The 13,663-nt window shown below is 44.1% G+C and overlaps 1 protein-coding gene across 1 annotated transcript in view; it reads left to right on the plus strand.

Moving 5' to 3' along the window:
* FLT1 (fms related receptor tyrosine kinase 1) overlaps positions 1-13,663 on the plus strand; it is a 191,338-nt gene that overhangs the window by 141,565 nt on the left and 36,110 nt on the right. The window contains exons 16-18 of the mRNA XM_033236422.1: positions 3,791-3,897; positions 8,596-8,598; positions 9,798-9,927. Of these exons, the coding sequence (XP_033092313.1) occupies positions 3,791-3,897; positions 8,596-8,598; positions 9,798-9,927 (240 nt within the window). The remainder of the gene's footprint in view (positions 1-3,790; positions 3,898-8,595; positions 8,599-9,797; positions 9,928-13,663) is intronic.

Consider the following 13,663-nt stretch of genomic DNA (forward strand, 5'->3'; position numbering starts at 1 on the left):
TGTGTACTGAGAGAAAAGGTTATCATACTGAGAAATTTCTTTAAGGAAGTTATTTTCAGTCAACCCCATGAGGTTCAGGGAAACTTAAGCACAGCTGACAAAGCAGCAAATAAGCCAATTCATTCACTTGACCACTATTTTCAGGATGTTGACTATATGCCAGGCACTGTTCTGAACCCCAGGGATGTAGCAGTGAACAAGAGAACCATAGCCCTACATTCTGCTGCTTCACTCAGAACTTATAACACGCTCATCAGTTCATATTTGAATACCAGACTGTGAGAGCTCCAACCATGCCCTTTCTCTTCTCACTGTATACTAGCACCTAGAACATATCTGCAACAGAGGTGGTGGTCTATATGTTTTATGGAGTAATACACAGGAACAAAGATGTGACCCTAAACTCTTTTTTTTTCTTTTTTTTTTTGAGACGGAGTCTCGCTCTGTAGCTCAGGCTGGAGTACAGTGGCACAGTGGCACGATCTCAGCTCACTGCAACCTCCGCCTCCCACGTTCAAGCAATTCCCCTGCCTCAGCCTCCTGAGTAGCTGGGATTACAGGCGCCTGCCACCACATCCAGCTAATTTTTTGTATTTTTAGTAGAGATGGGGTTTCACCGTATTAGCCAGGATGGTCTCGATCTCTTGACCTCATGATCCGCCCGCCTTGGGCTCCCAAAGTGCTGGGTTTACAGGCATGAGCCACCGCGCCTGGCCCCTAAACTCTTTAAAACCCTCATGAAACTCTTTAGAGATAGGTAAAGCAAAACATATACATATATATATATATATTCATTCGCCCAACCTGATGAGTAGGGTGAGTAAGTTATGGACTCAGTCGACAGGAAGCACACATTTTGGCCGAGAAATGGCAAAAGCCAAAGCATGGAGGTTCAGAAGGGTTGGTGTATTTCAGAAACTGTAAGAACTGTGGCATGACTGAAGCAAGTGCGAGGACAGCAGGAGATGAAGCTGAAAAGAGGCAAAATTGGGCATAAAGGATTTAAGGATTTGGACTTTTATCCTGACGGTGATAGGGAACAGACAATGGAATTTAGACAGAGGAGTAATAGGATTTTAAATTGGTGATTTGGCAAGATCACACTGGCTGCAGAGGTGGAGGACAGACTGGAGGGAGCCATGGCCAATGAGGTAGTCCTGGTGAGAACTGATAAGGCCTTATTTTAGGCAGTCACAGCTGGGTAGGAGAGCTGATAATTTAATGATCCAAGGAAGTAGAATGGGCAGGACTTCGTGATGGGCTGGATGCAGAGAAAATATCAGTTTCCACTCCAGACTAAAAGATAACTTTGTGGCGGGGACTATGGCCAGTAGGAAGTGATTAATCTGTGCTTGTAAAGGCTGGAAGGATCAGAGAGGAGGAAGTGGCATACTCTTGGAAACTTAGTGGTTAAGCATGTGCAGTCAGATTATCTGGGTTAAAATCACAGCTCCACCACTTGCAGGCTGTGTGACTTTGGGCAAGAGGCTTAATCTGTCTCTGTCTCAATTTCCTCATTCATACAACGGGAATAATCTAGCTTGTAGGATTTTTGTGAGTCTTTGGTGACAATCAATACATGTTGGTCCTTAGAAAAGTCCCTAGAATGGAAAGCACTCAACAAGGGCCAATGAGTTATTGTTATTCTCAGGTTTCCAGCTTGTGTATTTGCTATGATTTGGGCAGGAAACCTTGGCTCCACCTGCCTGCAGCCTTTAGATCAAACCCATCACACAGATGCTGAGAAACCCCTATGGTCTGGTCCTGTCCTGTATCTTGTTTTATACTGCCCTATCTTTTCGCAGGTCTGGGTCTTTTGTCTTGTTTTGGTTTTGAGACGGAGTCTCACTCTATCAGCCAGGATGGAGTGCAGTGGTGCGATCTCAGCTCACTGTAACCTCTGTCTCCTGGGCTCAAAGCGATTCTCCTGCCTCAGCCTGCCGAGTAGCTGGGAACTACAGGTGCGCCCCACCCCCACCACATCCGGCTAATTTTCTTTTTGTATTTTTAGTAGAGATGGGGTTTTACCATGTTGGCCAGGCTGGTTTTGAACTCCTGACCTCAGGTGATCTTGGCCTCCCGAAGTGCTGGGATTACAGGCATGCGCCATCGCACTTGGCCAGGTCTGGGTCTTTACTCATACTGTTTCCTCTGCCTATAATACCCTCCCCTGCCTTCATCTCTGTGGATTAAAATTCATTTCAAATGCCACCTCTTCAAAAGAGTATTATTAGATTACTATTAGATAGTAGTATATATTAGATTCCCTCAACCACCAAATCTTTTAAAATCTAATTTCTTTGTATTTGCCTTAAGTCTCTTGGTTAGGTTTGAATGGGCTCCTTGAGAGTGGCAACTGTCCCTCATTAATCTTTCTATCTCCTCCGGCCCCTAACCTTGCCTCTAGTACAACTCAATACATCTTTGTTGCATTGAAACACAGAGCCCCGAAGATGAAGTGCTCATGTATGAAATTGGAGTATTACTGCCACCGATTTCATAGGGTAGTTTTGCATGCTTGAAATATAACAAGTGCTCAGCAAATTAGATCATCATCCACATCATTATTTCTAAAAAGAAAGTTTCACTTGTCCTTTGCCCACCTTAATATAAACATCTATCTGTCTGTCTCTCCCTCTTTCTCTCCCTCTCTCTTTTGAGACAGGGTCTTACTCTGTTGCCCAAGCGGGAGTGCACAATCATAGCTCACTCACTACAGCCTTGAACACCTGGGCTCAAGTGATCCTCTTGCCTCAGCCTCCAGAGTAGCTGGGATTACACGTGTGTGCTACCACATCTTTTTTTTTTTTTTTTTTTTTTTTAAGAGAAGGAGTCTTGCTATGTTGCCCAGGCCGGTCGCAAACTCCAGGGCTCAAGCAATCTTCCCACCTTAGCCTTCCAAACTGCTGGGATTACAGATGCGAGCCACCACGCCCAGCCACTTCTGTCTCATTATGATTAAGTTAAAGGATAAAGGCATTACTTTAGAATTCCTGGAAAATTGCTCACAAGAATCAATACTGTTCTGGTCCATGGAGGCATTTTTTTTACAAGTTCCAGAGTTCCCTCTCTGGAGGCATGACTTGAATACTTTAAGTCTTTTCTTTTTGGTCTTGGAGGAATAGTGCTCAGCTTTTGATCTCTGTGATTCTGATAGAGAAGGTGACTGGGAAGGATTCAGGTCCAGCAATTGCCTCTTCTATCTCAGGCCCCCCAGTCTGGCTGATGAAGTCAGAAACAGCCCTAGACACAGGGAGTGGGATGTGGGCACTTTGGGCTGGCTGTTCCAAAGGGAGCAAACAGGCAACTGTGACAGTCCTGGATTTATTTTTATTTTTAAAACCTACTTTGAAGAATTTTGTGAGTCCCAAAGGAGCGCTTTTATGTCATTATTTTGTCTTTTTCTTTAGAGTTTCCTCTAAAACTCATTAGGGAGATTTAACATATTCCAGATTTAGCACTTTAATGGGCTTTTGTTCCTGCCTTAATTTTTTCCCATTTTTAATTTCTCCTCTGATTTTTACTTAGCTATTTCTGGAATTACAAAGTTTGCAAAGTTGACAGCAAAACTTCTGGAAAGCCTTTTCTATGTAAGTTCATTATGTGAGTTCATGTATATTGCCTGGCTCAGTAGGTAAGAGATCTGTCCCAGAGACTGATTTTGTGGCAGCAGATTGGGTTCGCTATGATAAACCATTTAGGGAAACTGAGCCTCTTTTATAAAACCACAAAGATTCTGAGTTTGGGAGTTTCTTTTTTGCACCACTATTGTGATTTTTTTTCTCTCCAGGAACCTCGGACAAGTCTAATCTGGAGCTGATCACTCTAACATGCACCTGTGTGGCTGCGACCCTCTTCTGGCTCCTATTAACCCTCTTTATCCGAAAAATGAAAAGGGTAAGAACATAGATGATGTTCTATGCTCCTTTTTATATATATTATAAAATGCCTGATCTGATGTCTAGAGTAGGCAAACAAACGTTGGACCCTCTTTATCTCCCTTTCCTCTCATTCCTGTTTCTGACCTGGTGAACACAGAAAGAAAATAAATCATCAGAATGTCTCTAACCACAGGGTGGGGTGTTCAACAGAAAAGCCATAACAATGAACTGATGAATACTTCTCAGGGACAGAAGGTATTTTTGATATAAAATATGTTAATAGAGTCTTTAAAGTCAACGTGCGACATGTGAAACCTTTATTTCCTAACCCTCACTCTCTGCTAATAAATAAAAAGGAGGCTGGGCATGGTGGTACATGACTGTAATCCCAGCACTTTGGGAGCCGAGGAAGGAGGATCACTTGAGGCCAAGAGTTCAAGACCAACCTGTCCAACATAGTGAGACCCTGACTCTACAAAAAATTTTAAAACTTAGGCAGGTATGGTGGCGCACACCTGTAGTCCCAGCTACTTGGGAGGCTGAGGTGGGAAAATCACTTTAGCCTGGGAGGTCAAGTGAGCAGTGAGTCATACGCCACTGCACTCCAGCCTGAGGGGCAGAGTGAGACCCTGCCTCAAAAAAAAAAAAAAAAAAAAGGAAAGGCCCACCTTTGACTTCTCTCATAACATACTGGAAGTAAAAATAAGTGAACTCTTGTTCTATACTCTCTCAGTCACACCACAAAATTAAGTTCTTTAGACTGTAAGGTCCAGGTTGGCATTCAGGACATGGGATTTCTGTACTTAGGTCTGCAATATGATCTGCTTCTCTGAAATCCAGTGGGAAAAGAGCTTACATTCATTCATTCATTCATTCATCCATTCATGCTTCAAATATTTACTGCATACCCGCTCAGTGCAGCATGCCAGGCCCTGTGCAAGGCCCTCTGGTGACAGTGGGGCAGATGCTGGAGTGAGCAGTCAGGGGAGATTGACTTTAATCAGCCACGCAAATGTCAAACTGCAACTCTGAGTTAACTGAAAGAGTGGCTGCCTAAAAGATGTGTAAGAGGAGTGTTAAGGTAAGGAAGAGAGGAAGGAGTGTTGTAGGCAGAGGGAAGAGCATTTAGAAGGCTGGGTAGGGGAGGGGAACACAGTGAGAAGGAGAGACTGACAGAAGGCCAGGGCTACAGTGTGGAGAACAGGAGGAACAAGGTATGAGGTGAGGCTGCCAAGGAATGGAAAGGGAAGGCGGCAAGGCCTGGCTAGGCAGGGTCTTGTAGGCCATGGTGGGGAATTTGGTCCGTATTCTAAAAGCAATGGGAAGCCTTGGAGAAGAAAGGTATGTTAGGCTAAGGAAGGGATGGGGGAGTGGGGCGCCTAGTGTGACAGATACATGTCTGGAAAAATTATTTTGGCTACTGTGAGAAGAATGGACTGGGGGTTGTGGGGGGAAGAATGAATAGAGAGGCACCTGGTAGAAGACTTCATAGCAGTCCAGGTAAGAAGTTATGGTGGCTGTCGGACATGGTGGCTCACACCTGTAATCCCAACACTTTGGGAAGCCAAGGTGGGTGGATCCAAGATCAGGAGATCAAGACCATCCTGGCTAACAGGGTGAAACCCCGTCTCTACTAGAAATACAACAAATTAGCCAGGTGTGGTGGCGGGTGCCTGTAGTCCCAGCTACTTTGGAGGCTGAGGCAGGAGAATGGCATGAACCCGGGAGGCGGAGCTTGCAGTGAGCCGAGATCACACCACTGCACTCCAGCCTGGGCGACACAGTGAGACTCCATCTCAAAAAAAAAAAAGAAAAGAAATTATGGTGGCAGGCTGGGCGTGGTGGCTCACACCTGTAATCCGAGCACTTTGGGATGCCCAGCACTCAGGGTGGATCACCTGAGGTCAGAAGTTCGAGATCAGCCTGGCCAACATGGTGAAAACCTGTCTCTACTAAAAATACAAAAAATTAGCCTGGCGTGGTGGCAGGCGCCTGTAATCTCAGTTACTTAGGAGGCTGAGGCAGGAGAATGGTGTGGACCCAGGAGACGGAGGTTGTACTGAGCCAAGGTCACCCCATTGCCCTCTTGCCTAGGTAACAAGAGTGAAACTCCATCTCAAAAACAAAAAAAAAAAGAAAGAAAGTATAGTCGTGGCCAGGCGCAGTGGCTCACACCTGTAATCCTAATCCCAACAGTTTGGGAGGCCGAGGTGGGTGCATCACCTGAGGTCAGGAGTTCACTGCATTCCAGCCTGGGTGACACAGTGAGACTCTGTCTCAAAAGAAAAAAGAAGGAATGAAATTATGGTGCCTCTGACTAAATGATTAGAGTCAAGGGATATTTGGGAAGTAGGACTCGATCAGAAGGCCTCCTCAATTTCTAGAGATTAGCCCTTATTTATATGCCAGGTCTTATGGGAAGCTCTTTATGTATTATATCAATAAATTATTCCAAAAATATGAAAAGGTAAATATATTATTATTCCCATTTTATAGAGAGGGCAACTGAGGCTCAGCAAGATAAAGTTAACTGATCCAAAGTCACTATGGTTGGACCTTAGTTTCGAACCCAGGCTATTTGACCTTAGATTTGATATTTACAACCAATAAGATATACTTTCTAGTGCTGGTATGAGAGACAAAGCCAGCAGCCATCTTCTATGGTAAAAGTTTAACATCAGGCTTTTGCCATTTGGAGTGACTGATTTTGAGACATGACAACTAAGTCCACTGCTTGAGAAGGAAACAAAGATCACACAATAGTTTTGAAAGGGGAGATACATCATATAGGGAAATACATCTAACAGAAGCAAAACTTGCCAAATCTGCAAGGGAGGTACAAAGGCTATAGGAGTTCAAAGGAGGAGAAGGGGAGAAAAAACTTCCGAGAAAGCGAGGCTTGAGACAGACTTTGAAGGCTGTAGCTGGAAGGAAAGAAGCAGAAAAACAGCCCGCCCTAGTCCTTCCTACTCCCCAGAGCGGGGAAGTAGTCTGGTTACTTAGCATAGAGGAGCACAGTAGAAATAAAACTGGATAGGGGCTGGGCACGGTGGCTCATGCCTGTAATCCCAGAACTTTGGGAGGCCGAGGCAGGCAGATCACTTGAAGTCAGGAGTTCGAGACCAGCCTGGCCAACATGGTAAAACTCCGTCTCTACCAAAAATACAAAAATTAGCTGGGCGTGGTGGCAGGCGCCTATAATCCCAGCTACTCGGGAGGCTGAGGCAGGAGAATCACATGAACCCAGGAGGCAGAAGTTCCAGTGAGTCGAGATCATACCACTGCACTCCAGCCTGGGCAACAAGAGCGAGACTCCACATTAAAAAAAATAAAAAATAACAAAAATAAAACTGAAAAGGTACGTTGGGACTAGATTGAAGAGGTCCCTTCTATTTCTAAAATGCTGTGAAATTTTGATGTCAATAATAAAGAATGAGAACAAGAGATCATTATCTCAAAAACGGAATGCCTATAAAATTTGAAAGGGATTGGGGGAGGCAAAGAGGAACAAAACATCCAAAAATATTTCCATGTGGTTCCTCTAACGACAATGTAAATTCCTGATTGATAAAGATGGCATTTTATCTTTTTATCCTCACCCTGCATAGTGATAGCTAACATTTATTGTTATAATTATAGCTAACATTCATTGATGCTTACTGCATACCAGGCCCTGCTCTTAATAGCCTTCCATGGATTATTTCATTTGATATTCACAACAACCCTATGAGATAAGTACCATTATTACAGATAAGAAAACTAAAGTTAGAGGGCCGCTTGCCCACAGTTATGTGTGTGGGTGGGCAGAAGTTGACCTGTGATTCAAACGCAGGTATTCGGCCCCCATGCCTGGGCTTTGAAGCAGTTAGCTGTGCAGCCTCCATGCCAAGCACCTAGTAGCTGCTCAGTGTTAATGTCAATTGAAAGAATAAATATTTGCCAACTAACATTTTACTATCACAGTCTCCTCAAAGCCCTCACTTACGGTTTGTTTGGTGTCTCCTCTCACCTGCCGTATTGAGATAAGCCATAAAATTCCATGGGTGCCACATGGGAGACTGCCTACCACTGCCTATTCCCCTGCCTCTGTCAACACTACTGCCAGCCTCCCCACACACCCTGCATGAGCCCAAGATGTCCCTTGTGAGGTTTCAGCTATCCTATGCTCTGTTGAGGACCGGAGATTGTTTCTCAGGGCTTTGGGTATACTGGACATGGAAAAGTTTAGTCATAAAACCTACTACTACAGCAGCTTCTCTAATGGGCACCCAGTACCCTGGTATAGGAGTTCATACTCTTCAGAGTGTCTGGCAGGCCGAACCCTCATAGTCTAACACCAAAGGCAACCACAGTTCGTGACAAACGTGTTCCATATCGTTTTTTGCTTCTCATCCTTTACGGAGGCCAAGCAAACCTTTCTGCTTTGAGCTATTTGTCACACATTTTAGTGATAATTTTTGTGAGAAGGAGAACGATTGCGAGTGATGGATGAGGTGAGCTGTGACAGCCCAGAACAGAGTGAGTAAGGGCTGAAGAATGCGGGCGAGTGTGAAATGGTGTGTATGGAGAGGTTGTCTTCTCCATTCCAACTCTGATCCTGTTTAGGGAAAAGCACCAAAAGGAAGGGCCTCAAAACTCATTTAAATGAAGTTTACATAACTTCTGGCCAAGAGTTATATGGGAAAACATACTTCCTTTCCATCCTACCCAAGAGTCTGTCCACAGAAATGCAGTCATCAATTCTAGAAATTTGCCCATTCACAGGAAATACCCCCATTGATACAAATCTAAAATATTAAATGTAAATCCACTTATCTATGATCTGAAATAAAGGGTATTTTCTGGGCTTGATTTGCATTACCAAGATAAAAAAGCACTTCAAGGCAGATGTCTGCCTTACTCACCTAACATCCTACCAATGGACAAAGGGACTCAGAGTGTGGCTTGTGTATAAGTCTTATACCATATTTACTCCTTGATCTTTGAAATAATCCTTTTTTTTTTTTTAAGACAGAGTCTCGCTCTGTCACCCAGGCTGGAGTGCAGTGGCACCATCTCGGCTCACTGCAACCTCTGCCTCCTGGGTTCAAGCAGTTCTCCTGCCTCAGCCTCCCAAGTAGCTGGGACTACAGGCATGTACCACCACACCCGGCTAATTTTTGTATTTTTAGTAGCGACGGGGTTTCATCATGTTGGCCAGGCTGGTCTAGAACTCCTAACCTCAGGTGATCCACCCACCTCAGCCTCTTAAAGTGCTGGGATTTCAGGCCACCACATACGGCCTCAACTTCCATTTCTTACAGAAGGTAAACCTTACTCTGATCTCACTAGGGATTCAGCTACAACCTTTCCAGATAGCTGAAGCAACTGAGAGGTCAGGCGTTCTGAAAGTTTAAACACTTCATAAGAAATGTACCTTTCAGTGCCCCAGGGATCCTGGGTTTACTTTGCCACTTCTTGCCTTCCTATATATGTAGAAAAGCCACAATGCACCCGACTGTTGGCCCATCTGTAATGTATATTCCTGCTTATACAAGATGGCCATGGAAAGTTATTTTTAGTCATTGTTTGGAATGACTTTATAAAAATGCTTTGCATTTTTTAGCAAGACCATCATATAATTGTTTAAGATCAAGTACAACACATAAGGTCACTGGAGAATTTGAGCACGTTATCCAAGACGGGATGGTAGAGCTCACATTACAGAAATGTAGTGTGGGAATAGTAAGGAGTTGTTTAATAGAAATTGCACACTCAAGTGTGATGAGTGTATGTGAATGTGGAGAAGTACTTTCTGTACCTGGCCACACAGTTTCAACCAAATGATCCCAAATAAAACAGTGGATGTTAACTGAATATCCAGGATTCGTAAAGTTGTTTTCTTCTTAATGACTTTGAGATCTCTTTATTTCTCAGTCTTCTGAAATAAAGACTGACTACCTATCAATCATAATGGACCCCGATGAAGTTCCCCTGGATGAGCAGTGTGAGCGGCTCCCTTATGATGCCAGCAAGTGGGAGTTTGCCCGGGAGAGACTTAAACTGGGTAAGATACTTGTTCAACAGATTTATAAACCTATACTGAGCACATATTACATTAAAATCACTGTGCTTTGAGAGATGCAAAAGTAAACCAGACCTGGGATTCTACCCTCCAGCTGCTCACAGACTATCAAGGGAGATGGACACAAAAGTAAATAATTCCAAAGCAATGCTCAGATAACAGTACAAGGTGACAGGCAGCACCTGTGTGTTCATTCAACAGTTATTAGGCACCTTCTCTGAGCAGCAGATACTGGTCTAAGCCCTGGAGATGCAAAGGTGCGTGCATCTGTCCCCTCAAAGGCTCAGTCTGGAGATAGGCACAAAAGTGGTAAGTGAAGGCACGGGGAGAGGGGTGTTCCAACAGGAGGCTTAGAAGTACACATACTCTTACATAATGAAACTGTTGGGGGATTAGAAATATGTGATCCAGAACGTAATTGAGGGTGGCAAGGAACAGTGAAATCAAACATTTGGTGAAAGAGTTGGTGCTCTTCAAGGCCATGGATCAAAAAAACCCTCTGCACAAATTCACAAATTACATACTTGGATTTTCCTGGGAACGTCCAGACCGAGTAGAAAGCCCTAGAGGAGTCATTTAAGTTTCACTTTTGAAGAGCAAAGACTGTTGTTTTCCAGGTAGCGCAGATGCTATAAACAGCAGGCAAATGTGCTTTCCCGCAGCCTACCTTCCAGTTCCTCCAGCTCAGACGTCACAAAGCCCATTAATCTCCAGCCTCTGGTGCTACAAAACAATTGAAACCTCAATTACTCCTACCCAAAATGTTTGGACTGTGGCTTCTGAAAGTTTTCCACTCACTCCTGTGTATGCCAGAGTCATTAGTAGTTGAAACTAGGAAAACAGATTGTGGATCCAGTATTCTTGGAGCTTGTCACTCTCAGTGTGGAGAGCCTGTTGTTCCAAATTCAACAGTATCGCCCCTCTCCTTATAAGCAAATGATACTGGGGTGAGGGATGTAGGGGGCAGAGAGGGGGGAAAATGACTTTTGTTTTTCTCTTGGGCTTTGAAATTATTCTGCTTACATTGAGAAAGGACTGGCCTCAGGAGCATGTTCTATTTGGCTTGGGGAGGAAACTTGGAAATCAGTTAAAAGCTGGAGAGACAGGAGAGAGCCAGCAATGGCTATGGACAGGAGAAAAAAATCAACTACATTAGAGTAGTTAAGGGCAGGTGGCACACTGGATGAGTTCCTTCTGCAAGTGTAAATTATATGGCAGCTAGCCCAGCCCCTCGGTGACCTCGGCAGGAAATATGGGATAATTTTCCCACAATCACGAGCCATTCTCAGCCCACATTGCTTTCCAGAGTTATTAGTCATAATCAAACGTGCTTCTTCCAGTATAGGACACACGAGCTTTCTGTCCCATTGCTTCATTCCTTCCTAGTATCATTGCAATCCACACCACATCACAGATTGCTAATCCGCTGCCAGAATTCCCCTGGGGCTCTGTGGGTTTAAATAATCCCATTTCAGGATTATGATTTTCAGTCTCCTTGTTAAAGATCATTCTTATTGCTCTTTTCCTTTCCAGAGTTGCCACATGCTAGGATTTGGCTAATGTCCATTTGAGTGTCTCTGATGGGTGAGAGAAAGTGTGTCAAGTCTGCTAACTTTGTCTTTCAATGCAGAGTGTGGCTGCAAGGCCCGGAGGTACACTCCTCTGATTGATTACAGTGGGAGCAAGGAGGCCCAAGACTTGTTTATTTCTTAAGCCAAATAAATGACAAAGTAATTTGAAGTAATGTCTAGCAACTGAGAATAACCCAGATTATGTCCAGATAGAGAGAAAAGGCTGTTTTAACTGGCAGTTATACTGGTGTTGTAAATGTAGAGAAATACACAAGGTTATATCTGGTTTCAGCTGTATCTACTGCGTTGGTTGCTATCAGCAGCCCTAGTGAGTGGGGTTGGAATTTATAGTACCTGATAGATGGATGCAGTTGGAGCTTGGGTCAAAGGTGTTGCTACCACTAAAATTCCTGAAATCCAAGAACAAAAGGAACCTCTAAAAAAAAATGATTCCTCACTAACCCATGGGAGGGAATTCAGCTTCTATAAATTTATCACAGAACTTAGGAGAGAATTCAGCTCCTATAAATTTATTAAAGTTAGAATAGGCCGGTTGGTGGCTCACGCTTGTAATCCCTGCATTTTGGGAGGCTGAGGCAGGTGGATCACCTGAGGTCAGGAGTTTGAGACCACCCTGGCCAACATGGTGAAACCATGTCTCTACTAAAAATACAAAAATGAGCCAGGTGTGATGGCAGGTGCCTGCAGTCCCAGCTACTCAGGAGGCTGGGCCAGGAGAATCATTTGAACCCAGGAGGTGGAGGTTGCAGTGAGCCAAGATCATGCCACGGCACTCTGGCCTGGGAGACAGAGTGAGAGTCCATTTTCAAAAAAAAAAAAAAAAAGAAGAATGTTCAACATTGCATCTTTCTATTGGAAAATAATCAAAAGTCAGAATTACCTAATATAGCTAACCATACAGGGAGTCTGGAGTTTGGCAAGCGAACGGTGCCTGGGCTGGTGCTGCCTCTTGTAAGACCAGCCCTGAATACCAGTGACAGCCCAGCCCATGCTGCCATGCACTCTCCCCAGAGTGTCCAGGGCTCCTGGCCAGTCCAAAACATTCTTGGAGGAGCTTCCAATATCCTTGCATTGTATGGGAATGACCTAGCACACTTCCGAGCTAGTCAGTGGCATTCCAGGACACACAGGAGAATTTTAAGGGAAAAGAAGGATCAGGTGAGGTCAAGTCTGATGCAACTGGGCTCCCCTGAAACTGGAACCACGGGTCTGCAGAAGGATTCCAACACATCAGATGACTAAGGAGCCCATAACAGCTTCATGCTGTTTTACGAGGGAGCAGTCACTGGCTTCCAAGAGAATAAATGAAAAGACTGAAGGAAGCTAAATGAGAGCCAGTTTATTCTCACTGATAAGAAGCAAAGTCCCAAACACTTGTTAAAACAAAGTGTGTTGTGACGGGATGTGGGGGCTGAAACTATGGAAAGTGCAAAGGATGCCACCTACCCCAAACATGCAAGAGTCTTAGGAGTGTGAGGAGAAAAGATCCGGATATTTATCAGGCTCAGGACACTTTTCTTTTTAGATGGCAGAAGGCACTGTGGAAGAAAAACATTGATCTTTTATTCCAAATAAAACAAGGAATAAACCTCCAACCAAAATGCACCAGTTTTTACTAGTATAGAGAAGGCATCTGCCAGCGCTGTTCCCACACCTGATTTTCAGATGTAGCACTTTCAGGATCCACTGGAGGCTCTTTTATTTCCACTCAAGGATCCCCATCCTGGTCTATTTCTTGGACAATTTTACACGAAGAAGGAAGCAGAGGCTGTAATGTAGCTCTGCCCATGGTGCATGCTCTGGGAGGAATGTCATTTAGTAATCACCACAGGACATGTTTCACAAAAAGAGAAACGTGTCATCTCTCTAGTGTTCCCTCCGAATGCAGAGCATGTCCCTGCAGACAGCCACACAGAGGCCCTAATGATGACACTGGTATAACTGAAATTTTCATACATCCTAACTGGACACCTGGGGTGGTGGGTAGTAGAAGACATTAAGCAGAGCAAGGTAAAGACATTTTTGTCACTCAGTAGTTGGGCATAAAAGTAGAAAGGTTCTAATATGATGAGGAAGAAGCAAAGCTTCATTACAAACTACAAGAAACAAACAAACAAACAAACAAA

The sequence above is a fragment of the Trachypithecus francoisi genome, unplaced genomic scaffold, assembly GCF_009764315.1.
Source record: "Trachypithecus francoisi isolate TF-2019V2 unplaced genomic scaffold, Tfra_2.0 Contig01461, whole genome shotgun sequence".
NCBI lineage: Eukaryota > Metazoa > Chordata > Mammalia > Primates > Cercopithecidae > Trachypithecus > Trachypithecus francoisi.